At 39.9% G+C, this 16,340-nt stretch overlaps 1 protein-coding gene and 1 long non-coding RNA gene across 3 annotated transcripts in view; one reads left to right on the forward strand and one right to left on the reverse strand.

Moving 5' to 3' along the window:
- Nucleotides 1-1,135: 1,135 nt before the first annotated feature.
- LOC143137418 (uncharacterized) lies at nt 1,136-6,638 on the reverse strand. Its single transcript, XR_012989956.1, has 6 exons — nt 6,419-6,638; nt 5,994-6,025; nt 5,379-5,487; nt 2,776-2,938; nt 2,464-2,597; nt 1,136-1,199 (listed from the first exon to the last, which is right to left on the reverse strand). It is a non-coding gene; the product is annotated as an uncharacterized LOC143137418 (long non-coding RNA).
- A 674-nt stretch (nt 6,639-7,312) lies between these two features.
- Nucleotides 7,313-16,340, forward strand: part of LOC143137416 (serine/threonine-protein kinase TAO2-like) — a 17,936-nt gene continuing 8,908 nt past the window's right edge. The window contains exons 1-4 of one of the 2 annotated variants that reach the window (XM_076297599.1): nt 7,313-7,349; nt 7,797-7,928; nt 10,169-10,405; nt 14,085-14,213. In XM_076297599.1, coding sequence (XP_076153714.1) covers nt 7,347-7,349; nt 7,797-7,928; nt 10,169-10,405; nt 14,085-14,213 — 501 coding nt within the window. In that variant the 5' untranslated portion in view covers nt 7,313-7,346. Of the gene's footprint in view, nt 7,350-7,369; nt 7,407-7,796; nt 7,929-10,168; nt 10,406-14,084; nt 14,214-16,340 lie in introns of those variants that run through there. The other variant, XM_076297600.1, reaches the window with a different exon arrangement.

The following is a 16,340-nucleotide window of genomic DNA, read 5'->3' on the forward strand; positions in this document are numbered from 1 at the left end:
TCCTACACACACAAAGTTGTGGGGACCAACTAAAGGCATCTCAAGCGGTCCTACACACACTTCACTTCAATAAAACAGTTAGAATCAAAGTGAGGTAGGATAAAACATGAGTTGTGGGAACCAATTGAAAAAGTCCTACACACACAAAGTTGTGGGGACCAACTAAAGGCATCTCAAGCGGTCCTACACACACTTCACTTCAATAAAACAGTTAAAATCAAAGTGAGGTAAGATAAAACATCAGTTGTGGGGACCAAATGAAACAGTCCTACACACACAAAGTTGTGGGGACCAACTAAAGCCATCTCAAGCGGTCCTACACACACTTCACTTCAATAAAACAGTTAGAATCAAAGTGAGGTAGGATAAAACATCAGTTGTGGGGACCAATTGATAGAATTCAAAAAGCCCTGGCCTACTCTCAGCTTCAATAGGATATATCAGTTGTTGGAATCAAGTGAAAGCAAAGACTACATATATTGCAAGACAAAGGGGAAGAAATTGTATGCTATAAACTGTACCCAAAGGTTACGTTACTTAGGCTGGCTACGTAGTGCTAACAGACACATCATGATTATGTTACCTGAGTGGCACATGTTGGGAGGTCACTGCTAGAAGGCACATTTTCCAGGCTGCAAGTGGCATCCTCACCCTTGATAAGAAGAGAAATACATGTGCACAAAGTGTTAACATGTACCCTATGAATAGACCGTCAGTCATAACAACCTTCTAAACACCTTCACCTTGCACTTAGATTTGTATCTTTTTTTAAAACAGTGCATGTATGCTATAAACTGTACCCATTGCTAATGTTACTTAGGCTAGCAAAGTAGTGCTAACAGACATACAAGCAGCCTCTCTCATGAGATGACAAGAATGGTTACTTTCTGCCTGGCATTTTCTCTCTCCTAGTATGATGTAATTCAAATTAGTGGCTAACTAGCTAGTTAGCAATAGTTTACATACAGCTCCAGGAGTTATGTTAAAGTGAGCAGAACGATAGCTGGACAAACTAGTTTCACATGAGGTGTAAGCACCAGCGCTATTACTGTGGCCCTAGCCTACCTAATGACCGTCAAATTCTGCTTCACAATACTATTTCCACAACAGGCAAAGACTGATTATGTTACCTGAGTGGCAGATGTTGGGAGGTCACTGGTAGAAGGCACATTTTCCAAGCTGCAAGTGGCAGCCTCACCCTTGATAAGAAGAGAAAGACATGGGCACAAAGTGTTAACGTGTACCTTATAAATAGACCGTCAGTCATAACAACCTTCTAAACACTTTCACCTTGCACTTAGATTGCCATCTTTCATTATTTTATTTAACATGAGTTATAGGGACCGGGTGCAAGAAACCATGAAGGCCCTACACACAAACCTGACTTCAATATGATAATTAGAAGCAAGTTAAGAAAGGATAAAGCATTAGTTGTGGGGACTAAGTGAAAGAAATCTTAAAAAACCTACAAACCCTACACACAAACATACTCGACTTCAATAATGACAATGCATAGCAAGCTGAGGTAGAATAGTTCTAGTTGCAGAGTTCGCAGGTGCTAGGCTAGCGCAAGTGATCAGTATGTGTTAGCCTGCCACTAAAAACAGTCTTACCCACTCCACAGTACACCCGAGGCAAATAAATTATAACACCAGACTATCGATGTAAATGTCTGTGTTCAATAAGCTTAACTATAGCCTTAACTCAAAACAGTTGTTAGGCATATATCATTCTGATCTGTAGAAATGTCACATGCAGCCATGCCTACATTCTGCTTACTGCACATTAATTTTAGGCTAATATATTATGATATTCAGTATTCAGGAATGATATTTTACCCTATCATTCTATTGTTAAAGCAGTCATACCTGCAGGCATTTAATTGGGCTACAGGTTTTCTACAGGAATGGCATGTTGCATAAACTTGCGACGTGTTCCGAATACAGAGTTGTTATTGAAAACTTTGGCGTCAGCAAAACAACTGTGCACCGATGTGTGAATTCAATTTGTTTTATTCTACAGGAACAAGCAAGAGAGCACATTAAGTTGCCTAATGTTGGGGAAGCGCCAGAGATGGCTGAGATTCTCTGAAGGTTACATAACGCAATGCGAATAAACTGTTTCCATCAACTTTATTCGCATTATACCTTATGCGCATCGAGAGTGGATCCACCCCCCCTCTAGCAAATCAAATATTGATGCGCATTCAAAATTTTGATGTGCATTTCACGTTGTTTCCATTCGAATAGATAAAATGTGCATTAGCAAGTTGGATGGAAGCACGCTAACTAAGAAAGGGATCACTCACAGGTTGGGACAGTGATTAATAAAACCATGCAAGCAAAGTACAGGTGTTTGTAAACTGAAAAGCAGTACACAGAAATCGAAGAAAGCTATTATTCTAATTTAAATCTAATAAAGTTATTATTTTAAACAGAAATTGCTAACGCTGCTAGATCTCACCTCATTTCTCCATGGCCAACAAACAGAGATGTGGTTTACCATCAACCTCAATTAACTTCATGCGGCAATTAGGAGTCTTATGGTCATCATTCACCAATCTCCCAAGACTGTTGTCTTCCAATGCTGCGTCAATGCTGGAAAATGCATTAAAATCAACAAGAGCAATTTTTTGAAGGAACACTCCAATTTTTTGAGAAATAGGCTCATTTTCTAACGCCCTAAGAGTTTTACAGTTTTTTTTAATCCAGTTAGTACATTTAGTAAGACCTCTGGAACTGGCAGTAGCACTTTACCTATTAGCCTAAAACTTACCACCACCATTTGCCTTTCCATTTAAAGTCAAACAAAAAGACACAGCAAGCTTTATGGTAGATTTTCCTCCTATGCTGAGCTTCTACTGCATCAATGATTACTCCTCTGTATTCAACCACGAAATCACCCTGCTGGAATGGTGCTAAGGTAAAGACACCACGGCCTGAAAAACAGAATGTGGGTCAGAAATGTACAAAAAACTTCATCAGCATACATGAGCATATAAACTTAGGCCTTAAATCAGGAACCAGTTAGGGCTGGGCGATATGGCTAAAAATAATATTGCCTATATTGTCTATTTGACAATATAGAATATATATCTCAATATTTTGACATTTTCTCAAAAGTGCTTCATGAATTCTCACTTTCACCCTATGTTTTAAATCATGCCAGTATGATAAAGTAGGCTATGATAAATCATACCAGTCCAATCCCTGTAAATTATACCCGCATGAAAAAAATCTTGGTTATTCACAAGTGGTTTCTATTTTAAATTTGCATGTAAAAGCAGAGGTGAAAGTAGTTTTGAATTATTGCCAGTAGCCTACTAGTAAAGTTTCTCATAGGGAAAAGTGTGCATACAACAAAATTCAACACATCTAAATAGGGTACATCAGTTGATTTATTTTAGCCTATTTGCAGAGCATTCATCATGGCCTGTTATTTGGCTTGATCATTCTATATCTGCCTCAATGCTAAGATCTCGTAAATGTAATGTAAAATTCAATCTGGAGGGGAAGCATAGACAAACATTTACCACGAGAAATGCATGTGTGGAGAGTGAGAAGTGCGCATTTGCGCTGTCATTTTCAAACAGTCAGATGTGTACATAGACAGTATCCCTTCTGCCTAAGGCACAGATATCGTTGTAACTTTAATTTGAAGATCCCTTGCTATTTGTGTTGCTTCCATCTATTAACCTAGCTCATTGTTGAACAACACTAGCCTATGCTACCGCTGCTTTTGAACTGAAAGTTAACTTTTTCACATCTACACCTAGATGTCATACACTTTGTACATTTCACATCTACACCTAGATGTCATACACTGTCCGAACTGTTCAGGATTGGTTGGTGAGTGTGTGATGTGCGTTGTTCACGTTGTTACTGAGAGGGAACCCTCAAGATCAGAAACTAGAGGGGTCTAGATACTCTGTATAACTCATTATACTGAAAACAATACCATGGCATATAGTTTCTGATCTTGATATAAGATTAATAACACTTGGTTAGATTGTATTAGATAAGCAGCAGTTTTGCAGTATATTAATACTGTTATCGATGGCCTAAGCTAAAGTCCACAATCTCTTGAAACATAATCTTTGAATCAAGCCATCTTCACTCCATGTTTAAAAGTAACACTTCAAAGCACACGATTATACGCATTATTTTCTAATCTTGAGCATGAACAAGCAAGAAATCGTGTCCTGACTGCAAATCTTACTCAAATTTCCACTAAATAAACGTAGCCACGAGCATAGCCTACTGTAGCTGCTACACAGGCATGACTGGTGTGAAGTCTACAAGTGATTATATACATCACGTCGCCAGCATTTACACATCTATGAAACAAACCTGCCGACGACCAAAGTGTTCGACAAAAAGTTTACAGCGTCTTCTTGAGAGCTCGTCTGTGCTACATACAGTGGCCACTTCATTCACGCCTTCCGTTATTCATGCAGCTCCTTGAAATGTATTGCAACATTGACGTACAACGTATGCCTTCAACGCATGTGAACGAGACAACGACTTTGTTAAAGCCGAATTTATCCACGGTTCAGTTTGAATTACTTGCTGTTAACACGTAAATTACTGTGACTTTTGCTCAGTATCCAAAAACAGCGCACAAGACTGAAACATTAAGCATATTTCTTACCAATAGCGGGGACATGTTTTTGCAGCATGTAGGCGAACTCTCAACAGGTGTAGCCTACATTAACAAGCAAGAAAGCGTCCTGACTGCAAATCTTAGTCAAACCAGTAAATAAACATGTAGTCACGCGCATACACAGGCATGCATGATTACCTCTGGCTTGATGTGAATGTAATACCCGACATCACGTCGCCTTTACACATCAAACAAACATGCGAACGACCAAAGTGTTCGACAAAAGTTCACAGCGTCTTGTGAGCTTGTCTGTGCTATGCCTTCACCGCATGTGAAGGAGACCATTTGTTAACGCCGAATTTATCCACGGTTGAGTCTTACTGTTCACACGCAAATGACTGTGACCTTTGCTCAGTGTAAACAAACAGCACACAGGCTGACACATAAATTAAGCATATTCTTACCACTATCGAGCGGGGACATATGTTAAATGTTTGCAGCATGTCGGCGAACTCTCAACACTTGTACATGATAACACTCTCACTTTATACTGCAACCTACACAACTCAAAACCAGCGCAGAATTACTTGAACAAACAAATTGCTGTAGTCTGTGAACTTGAATATGACACTGCCTGCCTGAAGCTAGTTTTTAAAATAGCGCCTTGTGGAGGAATAAGTAGATCTCAAGACACAACTGAACATCTTTTACAGAGTTCTGAGCTGTTAGCAAACATTTCTGTTTTCCTGCTGTTTCCGGTTTAAAATATTACATACCTTTTTTAGGGCTAATGAACTTAGCTTCCAGCATTTCAGTGTCTCTGCAATTACGTGCATGGTCACATGCTTCGCGCATGGGATTTTGTCTTCGTTGTAGCATGTTAATCTGTAAATGAAGACATTTATATTAAACGATTTGTATCGTGTCAGTTTACCACATTTGGACAGCAGAAGTTATTCCTTCAAGGGAAATGAACTGTTGCTAACTCAATGTGCACCAAATTCGTAATTGCTAGCACATTATGCTGGCTCACTTTTACAATTTACTTAGCCATCTTTGCATATGAGCTGCCTAGCATAATGTGCTAGCAACTACAAACGTGGTGTTAGTTTAACCAATATAACACCAGGTTTTGTGAAAGTATGTCTTAGGAGTAAGGCATAAAAACAAACACAATATTTACGTAGTCAAATTTAACAACCACAACTAGCGTTTACCAACTGCTTTGAAACTGCCTACAGATAAAAAAGACCTGACATCTACTGAAGCTAGCCCACCATGCATTATGTAGCCTTTTGACTTCCCTCGCCCTCATTTGTTTTTTCTTTGTTCAAACATTTCGACTTAATGTGTATAAACTGATACAATATGCTGTAGTAATAGGTATTTACCTTTTGTTGCTGCTGGCATGGTTGTCCTTCCTCTGAAGTTTGAGAAAATGACGATTAGTCAAATTAAGTCTGATAACATTACATTTTCTGAATGCAAAGTTATACTTAACTTACCTTTTTTGTAATGTCAAAACTAGGTATGAGAAGTGTGATATCTACATGCACATAGAATACTATCAAGAACTTTATTCCAGCATTCATAACTCATTTTACCCATATTATACAAGTGCATAATTAAAGAATTCACCATGCTACTCTCAATGATAGGGCAACCATCTTAACATGCAATTTAGCTATAAGCTAGGCTACTTGCTGCTACATGTGCTCCCCTTGACCCTGAACATTAACACTTACAGCAGTTAGGCATGCATTGTTATTTGACAATCTACAATTAACATTTACTCTCGCAATTTAATTAAACTTACTTTTTATCTGTGAAGTTGGATGATGTTCCATAAAATAGTAAAGATCTGTAGAAAAAATATCGCTGTTCCCAAAATGGTGGATGCTTCTTCTTCTGCTTTTGGTTTTCTGGCGGTCTTTCGATGATGCGATCTACTCATTTGCATATTCTGATTTCTCGGATCTGATTGGTAGATGTCCATATGTGTGTGTGTGTGAGAGAGATATGCAGTTACAGTGTCTGGTCATGGGTTGGCGGTACTGAGCACCCCAAAACACACACAAAACACACATTTTCAAAATTTCATGACATATAGGCCAACCTAAAATTTTGTATCTAGGCAGTTGGCAATGTTGTTCTAGGCTCATCTAAAGGAAAAACATAATGGGGACCAAGTGTAAGTCCCCACCATTCCAGCGGTCCCCACCCCGTGACTACTTTGTCAGGTCGAAGTCCCCATTTTGTGATAAAGACAAGCACACCGTATCCTCCAACAGCTCCATCATACACCGCCCCATGGTACACACACACACACACACACACACACCGTAACCTCCAACAGCTCCATCATACACCGCCCCATGGTACACACTGTGAAAAATATGTCCACCATCTTGTTTTTAAAAAAAGATAAAAACAGGATATTCTAGAAAACATCTTTCTTTAATTTATCCAAATGTTTAACACACGATAACTTGCACATCAATCCGTCTGACTCTCCCACACCAACACACTGGCCCTTCTTAAAAGAGCACCTGTGGGTGTGGCCCACTTAACTTAATTAACAATTACTTTCACCTGCAGACAGTTAGTCAGCTAACACACAGACAGGAATATGTGCAAAAGTGCATTCAATTAAAAATAGTGTTCTAAAATAGGGAAGATGTAGTTCACTCACACACACACACACACACACCGTAACCTCCAACAGCTCCATCATACACCGCCCCATGGTAAACACACACACACACCCCGTAACCTCCAACAGCTCCATCATACACCGCCCCTTGGTACACATACAGACACACACACACACACACACACACACACACACACACACACACATTTGAATAGTTGAGTTGACAGCCATATTCAAAATGAACGGACCACTGCAAATTTGAATATGACCGTCAACTCACTTGAATGTCACTCAGCGACCATAGGATGACATCAGAACAATGTACAGTGCTCTCTTCATTTTTCCCAGAGCTGTATTGTTGTTAATGTATTTATTAAATGTGTGTGTGTGTGTGTGTGTGTGTGTGTGTGTGTGTGTGTGTTCGTTCCAGGTTCATGACATCATCTATGATGACCTGTACCAGCCAGAGCTGTATTGTTGTTAATGTATTTATTAAATGTGTGTGTGTGTGTGTGTGTGTGTATGTCTGTGTGTGTTCCAGGTTCATGACATCATCTATGATGACCCGTACCAGCCAGAGGTGGAGCAACAACAAGCCCCGCCCACGGGGGCACGCAGGAGAGGTTACTATAGGAACAGGGATCACTTCGCCACCATACGCACAGCCTCAGTGGTGAGAACACACACACACACACACACACACACACACACCCACAAACACACATACCGTGTGGATCCACTTGTCCGTGCTGATGACTTGTGACAACCCGTAACTTGTGAAATGATGTCACTTCCTCGTAAGACTGAGCTATAAGCGTTCCAGTTTACATTTACGCTCAACACAGAGAACATGGTATTCATCTTGAGTAACGTAGCGTTTATTAACAACACAGAGAACATGGTATTCATCTTGAGTAACGTAGCGTTTATTAGCAACACAGAGAACATGGTATTCATCTCCAGTAACGTAGCGTTTATTAGCAACACAGAGAACATGGTATTCATCTCCAGTAACGTAGCGTTTATTAGCAACACAGAGAACATGGTATTCATCTCATCTTGAGTAACGTAGCGTTTATTAGCAACACAGAGAACATGGTATTCATCTCATCTCGAGTATCGTAGCGTTTATTAGCAACACAGAGAACATGGTATTCATATCCAGTAATGTAGCGTTTATTAGCAACACAGAGAACATGGTATTCGTCTCATCTCCAGTAACGTAGCGTTCCTTAGCAACACAGAGAACATGGTATTCATCTCGAGTAACGTAGCGTTTATTAGCAACACAGAGAACATGGTATTCATCTCCAGTAACGTAGCGTTTATTAGCAACACAGAGAACATGGTATTCATCTCCAGTAACGTAGCGTTTTTTAGCAACACAGAGAACATGGTATTCATCTCATCTCCAGTAACGTAGTGTTTATTAGCAACACAGAGAACATGGTATTCATCTCGAGTAACGTAGCGTTTATTAGCAACATAGAGAACATGGTATTCATCTCCAGTAACATAGCGTTTATTAGCAACACAGAGAACATGGTATTCATCTCATCTCCAGTAACGTAGCGTTTATTAGCAACACAGAGAACATGGTATTCATCTCATCTCCAGTAACGTAGCGTTTATTAGCAACACAGAAAACATGGTATTCATATCATCTCGAGTATCGTAGCGTTTATTAGCAACACAGAGAACATGGTATTTATCTCGTGTAACGTAGCGTTTATTAGCAACACAGAGAACATGGTATTCATCTCCAGTAACGTAGCGTTTATTAGCAACACAGAGAACATGGTATTCATCTCATCTAGAGTAACGTAGCGTTTATTAGCAACACAGAGAACATGGTATTCATCTCATCTCGAGTATCGTAGCGTTTATTAGCAACACAGAGAACATGGTATTCATCTTGAGTAACGTAGCGTTTATTAGCAACACAGAGAACATGGTATTCATCTCATCTCCAGTAACGTAGCGTTTATTAGCAACACAGAGAACATGGTATTTATCTCATCTCCAGTAACATAGCGTTTATTAGCAACACAGAGAACATGGTATTCATCTCATCTTGAGTAATGTAGCGTTTATTAGCAACACAGAGAACATGGTATTCATCTCCAGTAATGTAGCGTTTATTAGCAACACAGAGAACATGGTATTCATCTCCAGTAACGTAGCGTTTATTAACAACACAGAGAACATGGTATTCATCTCGAGTATCGTAGTGTTTATTAGCAACACAGAGAACATGAAATTCATCTCCAGTAACGTAGCGTTTATTTTTAGCAACACGGCAACAGTGCTAGCCGCTTTTACCAACACCAACGGATAAACAACACAATTTCTACGATATTCCATGAACAACAAAACAACACAACACATACCCTTGAGACATTGGAATGTGTACGAGTAATTGATATGGACATTCACATTTGCTAAGCAGCAAAAAGAAGAGCAAAGTAGCACAGCTACTTAACAGAAACACAGGGCAGCCGTCTTTTTTTTCAAGAAGCTACAATGCCTAAACATCAGATAACTTCACTACTAGCATGCTACCTTAAGAAGCTAGGGTAATATACCGCTATTGTAAGAAGCTACAGTTTAGGTGACGCGGCAGATGCAGGAGCACGAGCAGGGTTAACCGCGTGTGTGTGTGTGTGTGTGTGTGTGTGTGTGTGTGTGTGTGTGTGTGGGTGACGCGGCAGATGCAGGAGCACGAGCAGGGTTAACCGCATGTGTGTGTGTGTGTGTGTTTGTGTGTGTGTGTAGGTAGGCAGATGCAGGAGCACGAGCAGGGTTAACCGTGTGTGTGTGTGTGTGTGTGTGTGTGTGTAGGTGACGCGGCAGATGCACGAGCACGAGCAGGGTTAACCGTGTGTGTGTGTGTGTGTGTGTGTGTGTGTGTAGGTGACGCGGCAGATGCAGGAGCACGAGCAGGGTTCTGCGCTGCGGGAGCAAATGACGGTCTACAGACGCATGCGGCGGCAGCACCAGAAGCAGCTGGTTGCCATGGAGAACAAGCTGAAGGCGGAGATGGACGAGCACCAACTCCGCCTGGACAAGGAGCTGGAGAACCAGAGGAACAACTTCAGCACCGAGACGGACAAGCTCAACAAGAAACACCAGGCCATCCTGGAGAAGGAGGTGAGAACACCAGGCTAGAACACCAGGCTAGAACACCACGCTAGAACACCACGCTAGAACACCAGGCTAGAACACCAGGCTAGAACACCAGGCCATCCTGGAGAAGGAGGTCAGAACACCAGGTCAGAACACCAGTAGGGTTGGGTATCGTTTGGGTTTTATCCGATACCGGTGTTAAATCGATACTTTTAAAACGGTCTGGACATGCAACGGTTTTAAAACGGTCAGGACATGCAACGGTTTTTAAATTAAAATGGTCTAAAGCATGAATTGCTTTTTTTATAGATAAGACAAATTTGAACATGAAATTGAACTGTTATATTCAATTTACTATCAATATCTCATTGCTACTACAGATAATACATTTAAATGTTAAAACAGCTTGCCATGGATGCACACACAATAGTAAGCTCTGCTTTCAAGTTTACCCAGTGTAGGCGGTTTACCATAAGGTATGTTAAAGGTATGTTAGAACCGCTTGCCATAGAACTTCCAGAACTTTCATGGACAACGGCATTTGCAGGCAAGCTAATCTAACAGGGACTCTACTTTCCAGTGAATTCAGTGTGTTCCCAAATGCTTCAAGAAATGTCATGTCTTCCCCCATAACATGCAATAGTTTTGAACATATTAGGCTACATGTCGGTTTTGAAGTGTTTAGATTCCCAGCGCTTGTAGTATGCATGTTAACAGCAACTATGGCTATGCGCTAACACCAGTCAGCTGAGTTTAATTAGCGATAACGTACGGAGATGGTTCCGTAGCCTCTTTGACCGCTCAGTGACATCAGGTATGTAACCTATTTATGTTTTTGCCAGCTAACTTTTAACATGATCTTCATATTCATTGTGATGCTATATGGGCCTCATGCACATGAAAGATTAATATCATGCCATTGTGTTGTTTAGAACACACCGTGAAATAAAGTTTTCACCTTACAACTTTGCTGATAACATTTCAAATAAATGCCAGTTAGCGCATTAGCAAGGATATTGTGTAAAGTATACTGTTGATGTTGTTTCATAGCCTTTTGCTTGTGTGTAGTTAGGTCCACTGCTAGATTTTGACAGGAGCTCGTGATATCTTTAAAGTAAGCTACTTGGGCTCACAAACACTGTCCACTCGCCTATGTGGTGCACCCCTCCGTTTATACATCCAGCCAGTGTTTATGTTAGCTACTGTAACTGGATGTGTTGCTATCAGAGCAAGACGTTAGAGATGGCGCATGACATGCAGTGATGCCTCGTATAAAAATAAAAAAACGTGATTTAAGCACCGAAATGAGGCACCGAATCCACGTTGTTATTCGATGCAGTTACTACCGTGTGCGTCGGCACCGACACCAGGTCAGAACACCAGGTCAGAACACCAGGTATATATATATATATATAGAGTAAGAACACCAGGTATATATATATATAGAGTAAGAACACCAGGTAAGAACACCAGGTATATATATATAGAGTAAGAACACCAGGTCAGAACACCAGGTATATATATATATATAGAGAAAGAACACCAGGTATATATATATATATAGAGTAAGAACACCAGGTAAGAACACCAGGTATATATATATATAGAGTAAGAACACCAGGTATATATATATATATAGAGTAAGAACACCAGGTATATGTATATATAGAGTAAGAACACCAGGTATATATATATATAGAGTAAGAACACCAGGTCAGAACACCAGGTATATATATATATATATAGAGTAAGAACACCAGGTATATGTATATATAGAGTAAGAACACCAGGTATATATATAGAGAGAGTAAGAACACCAGGTATATATATATAGAGAGTAAGAACACCAGGTGTATATATATATATATATAGAGTAAGAACACCAGGTATATGTATATATAGAGTAAGAACACCAGGTATATATATAGAGAGAGTAAGAACACCAGGTGTATATATATATATATATATATATAGAGTAAGAACACCAGGTATATATATATATATAGAGTAAGAACACCAGGTATATGTATATATAGAGTAAGAACACCAGGTATATATATATTAGGGCTGTAACGATATACGATTCGAAACCGAAATCGCGACATTCATATCCACGATACTGTGTCGCGGTGTGAAAAGGCAGAATCGCGACACACCCTTTCTAGTGTTTCACGCAGTGCTTTGCAGCTTACGCGGCCGCAAAAGCAACCCACATCTCCCGCTTTACTTATCGGTAGCCTACGTTGTCCAAAAACATAAATAAATAAATAATAATTTCATACCTCTCCTTGCTTTCATTATAGACTGTGTGTGCAACTTTACCAAACAGTATAGAAGTAAACCCCCTCTCCTTGCCCCGCTCTCTCTTGCGCTCCCTCCCTCTCACTCTCCCTCCTGCTCAATGAACACGCGCGACTTAAATAAAACATTCACAATCGTGAAAGCATAGACGACTAGCTAAATTACTATTAAATCCACTTAGCATCATTAGCATGCTGCACATATTTGTTTAAAACTCTTGCATTGAAGTTCACTGATCATCTCAATACCAACGTTCCCAAAAGGGCCTGTCCCAAGGAGAACAAGTATTAACTTGAAACTTAAACACACATGGGGAAACTGAACAGTCCAATCAGTAGACTATGATCAGCTAAGCTAGCCAACTATGCTACTTTGTTTAGAATATTTCCAGGCTTCAACCAGACAGCTGAATTAAAGAGGTAGAGTTGTAATAAAAAATAGTAGGCCTAGGCTATACGCTAATCTGCATAAAGTGTGCTGTCATAAATATCAGTCATTCAGAAAAATATTTTTATATCAGGATATAAAATAATAGATATATTATATTGTAATCCTCTGGTGTTCTAAGGGAGGCTATTAAAAATGTTATTTAATTAAATGTCTAGCCCCCCCCCCCCCCCAAAAAAAAAAGAAAAATCGAGATTCGTATCAAACCGTGGGTCAAAAATCGTGATACAAACCGAATCGTGAGGTTGGTGTATCGTTACAGCCCTAATATATATATAGAGTAAGAACACCAGGTATATATATATATATATAGAGTAAGAACACCAGGTATATATATATATATAGAGTAAGAACACCAGGTCAGAATACCAGGTATATATATATATATAGAGTAAGAACACCAGGTGTATATATATATATATATATATATATATAGTAAGAACACCAGGTAAGAACACCAGGTTTATATATATAGAGTAAGAACACCAGGTAAGAACACCAGGTATATATATATATAGAGTAAGAACACCAGGTATATATATATATATATATATAGAGTAAGAACACCAGGTATATGTATATATATAGAGTAAGAACACCAGGTATATATAGAGTAAGAACACCAGGTAAGAACACCAGGTATATATATATATATATATATATAGAGTAAGAACACCAGGTGTAAATATATATAGAGTAAGAACATCAGGTATATATATATATAGAGTAAGAACACCAGGTCAGAACACCAGGTATATATATATAGAGTAAGAACACCAGGTATATATATATATATACAGTAAGAACACCAGGTCAGAACACCAGGCCATCCTGGAGGAGGAGGAGGGGGGGTGTGGGCGGGCTTTCAAAATGGAAGCCTAAAGGGGCGTCGGCCTAAAGCCTAAAGGGGCGTCGGTGTCTGGTGACCCTGACACTTGACCTCTGACCCCTCCAGGCGAAGGTGGCTCAGGCGGAGGAGAGGAAGTTCCAGCAGCACATCCTGTCCCAGCAGAAGAAGGAGCTTAGCAGCCTGTTGGACACGCAGAAACGCCAGTACAGGACACGCAAGGAGCAGCTCAAAGAGGTACACACACACACACACACACACACACCACACACACACACACCACACATACACACACCACACATACACACACACACACACATACATACGATACATAAGGGATAATGGACTCCACGGTGGTCTGTTCACAGAAGTTAATGCACGGTGGTTGAGGTTGTAAAACGGCCCCGACGCGAAGCGGAGGGCCGTTTAAACCTCGTAGTGCAATAACTTCTGTGAACAGACCACCGTGGAGTCCATTATCCCGCTTATTCCACTGTTGCCACTTGCGTTGTGTTCATTTCCTGTTACAATTTAAACGTTTTAATTGCTAAAACTGTCTTGATTGTAGAACTAATTTCTTCCAACACATATCAACTAATTTCTCAACTCTAAATTGATGGTTGCTACGGCCAAAGGCCAGTCGTTAGTTCTATCTCTCCCGTTGTCAAGCGGGCGTATCCCAAGATTCTGATGAACTTTAGCTTTGAAACATCGCTTTTACTTAGCCTGCTGTCATCTATCTAGCTAAAAGCCACCTCCGTCATATGCTACAATGTTGCAATGTTCTGAACGTCTGCATTTTACAGCTCGGATGCAACGTGACAGTTCATTTAAACTTCACAACGAGTTCGGCGAATTAATATACAAGTGTGATACGGCCAAAAAAATGGATCTACTTCATAGGTGTGCAGATAACATACGGTTAATGGTCGTTCTAAATTACGTAGGACAATGGGAAATTCAACCAAGCAGTGGAATAAGTATGTACTACTGCTGTCAGTTAAACGCGTTATTAACTGCGTTAACGTAAACCTATTTTAATGGCATCAATTCTTTTATCGCAAGATTAACGTTCTTTTTGGTGTAACAAACTTTGTAAACTAGTAACGTTAGAACAACGTTAGAACAACTACAACACCACACTTGATCTAGCTAGACCGTGCTGCGTACACGCCCCCTTTTAGGGGAAAGGGAGCTGTTTGGATAATGGAAACCTATTGCTGCATAGCAGTGGGGAGCGAAAAGGGGTTATACTTACTAAATCTTGAAACAAACGTGAATAAAAGGCACAAAATAAGGTTGGTGTAAGAGTTATCTGTGTGTTTATGGGATTAATGTGACCATTATGTTCCTATTTTTTGCTCTTTCCAGTTTAGCCTAACAGGAGTGTCACGAATGTAGGTACAGTCAAACTGCCCGTGGCTGACAACTAAGTTCGGCAAGCTTAACTTTACATGTCATAACATCAACTAGGCCTAAACATAAGTCACATATTCATTCTATCACTTGTAATATGAACGTAGCCTTTTTCCTACAACTAGGTGAGTTAATTGGCTATGCCTGTTATACTGAAGTTCCATAGTTAGCTAGCTAGCAAGCTAACCGTTTTACATGGGATATGGTAAGTGTAGCTAGTACGTGCTGAATGGGTTGTAATGTAGCCTACATCGTTTCGACATGAGTAAGTTACATACACATAATTCTTTATAACTGCCGTGTTAGTAAAATTATTGAATGGGCTGTAAATTAATAACTAGATGTAACGTCAAGGTGTGATTAGGCTATCTGTGTTTCCCATTAGAATCAATGATATATGTATGTTAACTTGTTTTCCGCTAAAATGGGGCGTGATGCAGATTAAATGTAGCCTATCTTTATGATGATGCGCCTTTAGTAGGCTACATAAAGGCATGCTGCACACACTTGTTTGGGCTTACGAGCCGGCCAAAGAGTAGATTCGTACAATAAACACCAACGCAGTTCTGAACTCCCGGTCAGCTGAATGGTGTTTTAAATCGCTGTGGACACCGATGCCGACATGAGTGTGATGCACTCTGCTTTCTACATTCATTTACTGTACATTAGATTCCATTCTTTTCAATACAACTCTGCACACTAGCATCGCACTTTGCTGCCGTGTAAATCACGATTCAGTTATATTTGGTCGACGCCGCTCCATAAAATCCATTGTTAATCCAGTGTTTGCGTGTTAAAAACTTCGGCACTGATGTGTGTGGTACGTGACAGTGCACCAGACTGTAGGCCTATAAAATGGCAGTGCACTCATGACGAAAAGTTCCTTATTTTCAACTGAACTCAAAGATAATGAATATAGTATTTTATGTTTGTTATGCCCTTTATTAG

Source organism: Alosa pseudoharengus, unplaced genomic scaffold (genome assembly GCF_046254945.1).
Source record: "Alosa pseudoharengus isolate Yale_2024_CS ecotype anadromous, Long Island Sound unplaced genomic scaffold, YU_APseudo_1.1 YU_APseudo_1.1_scf_21, whole genome shotgun sequence".
Lineage (NCBI taxonomy): Eukaryota > Metazoa > Chordata > Actinopteri > Clupeiformes > Clupeidae > Alosa > Alosa pseudoharengus.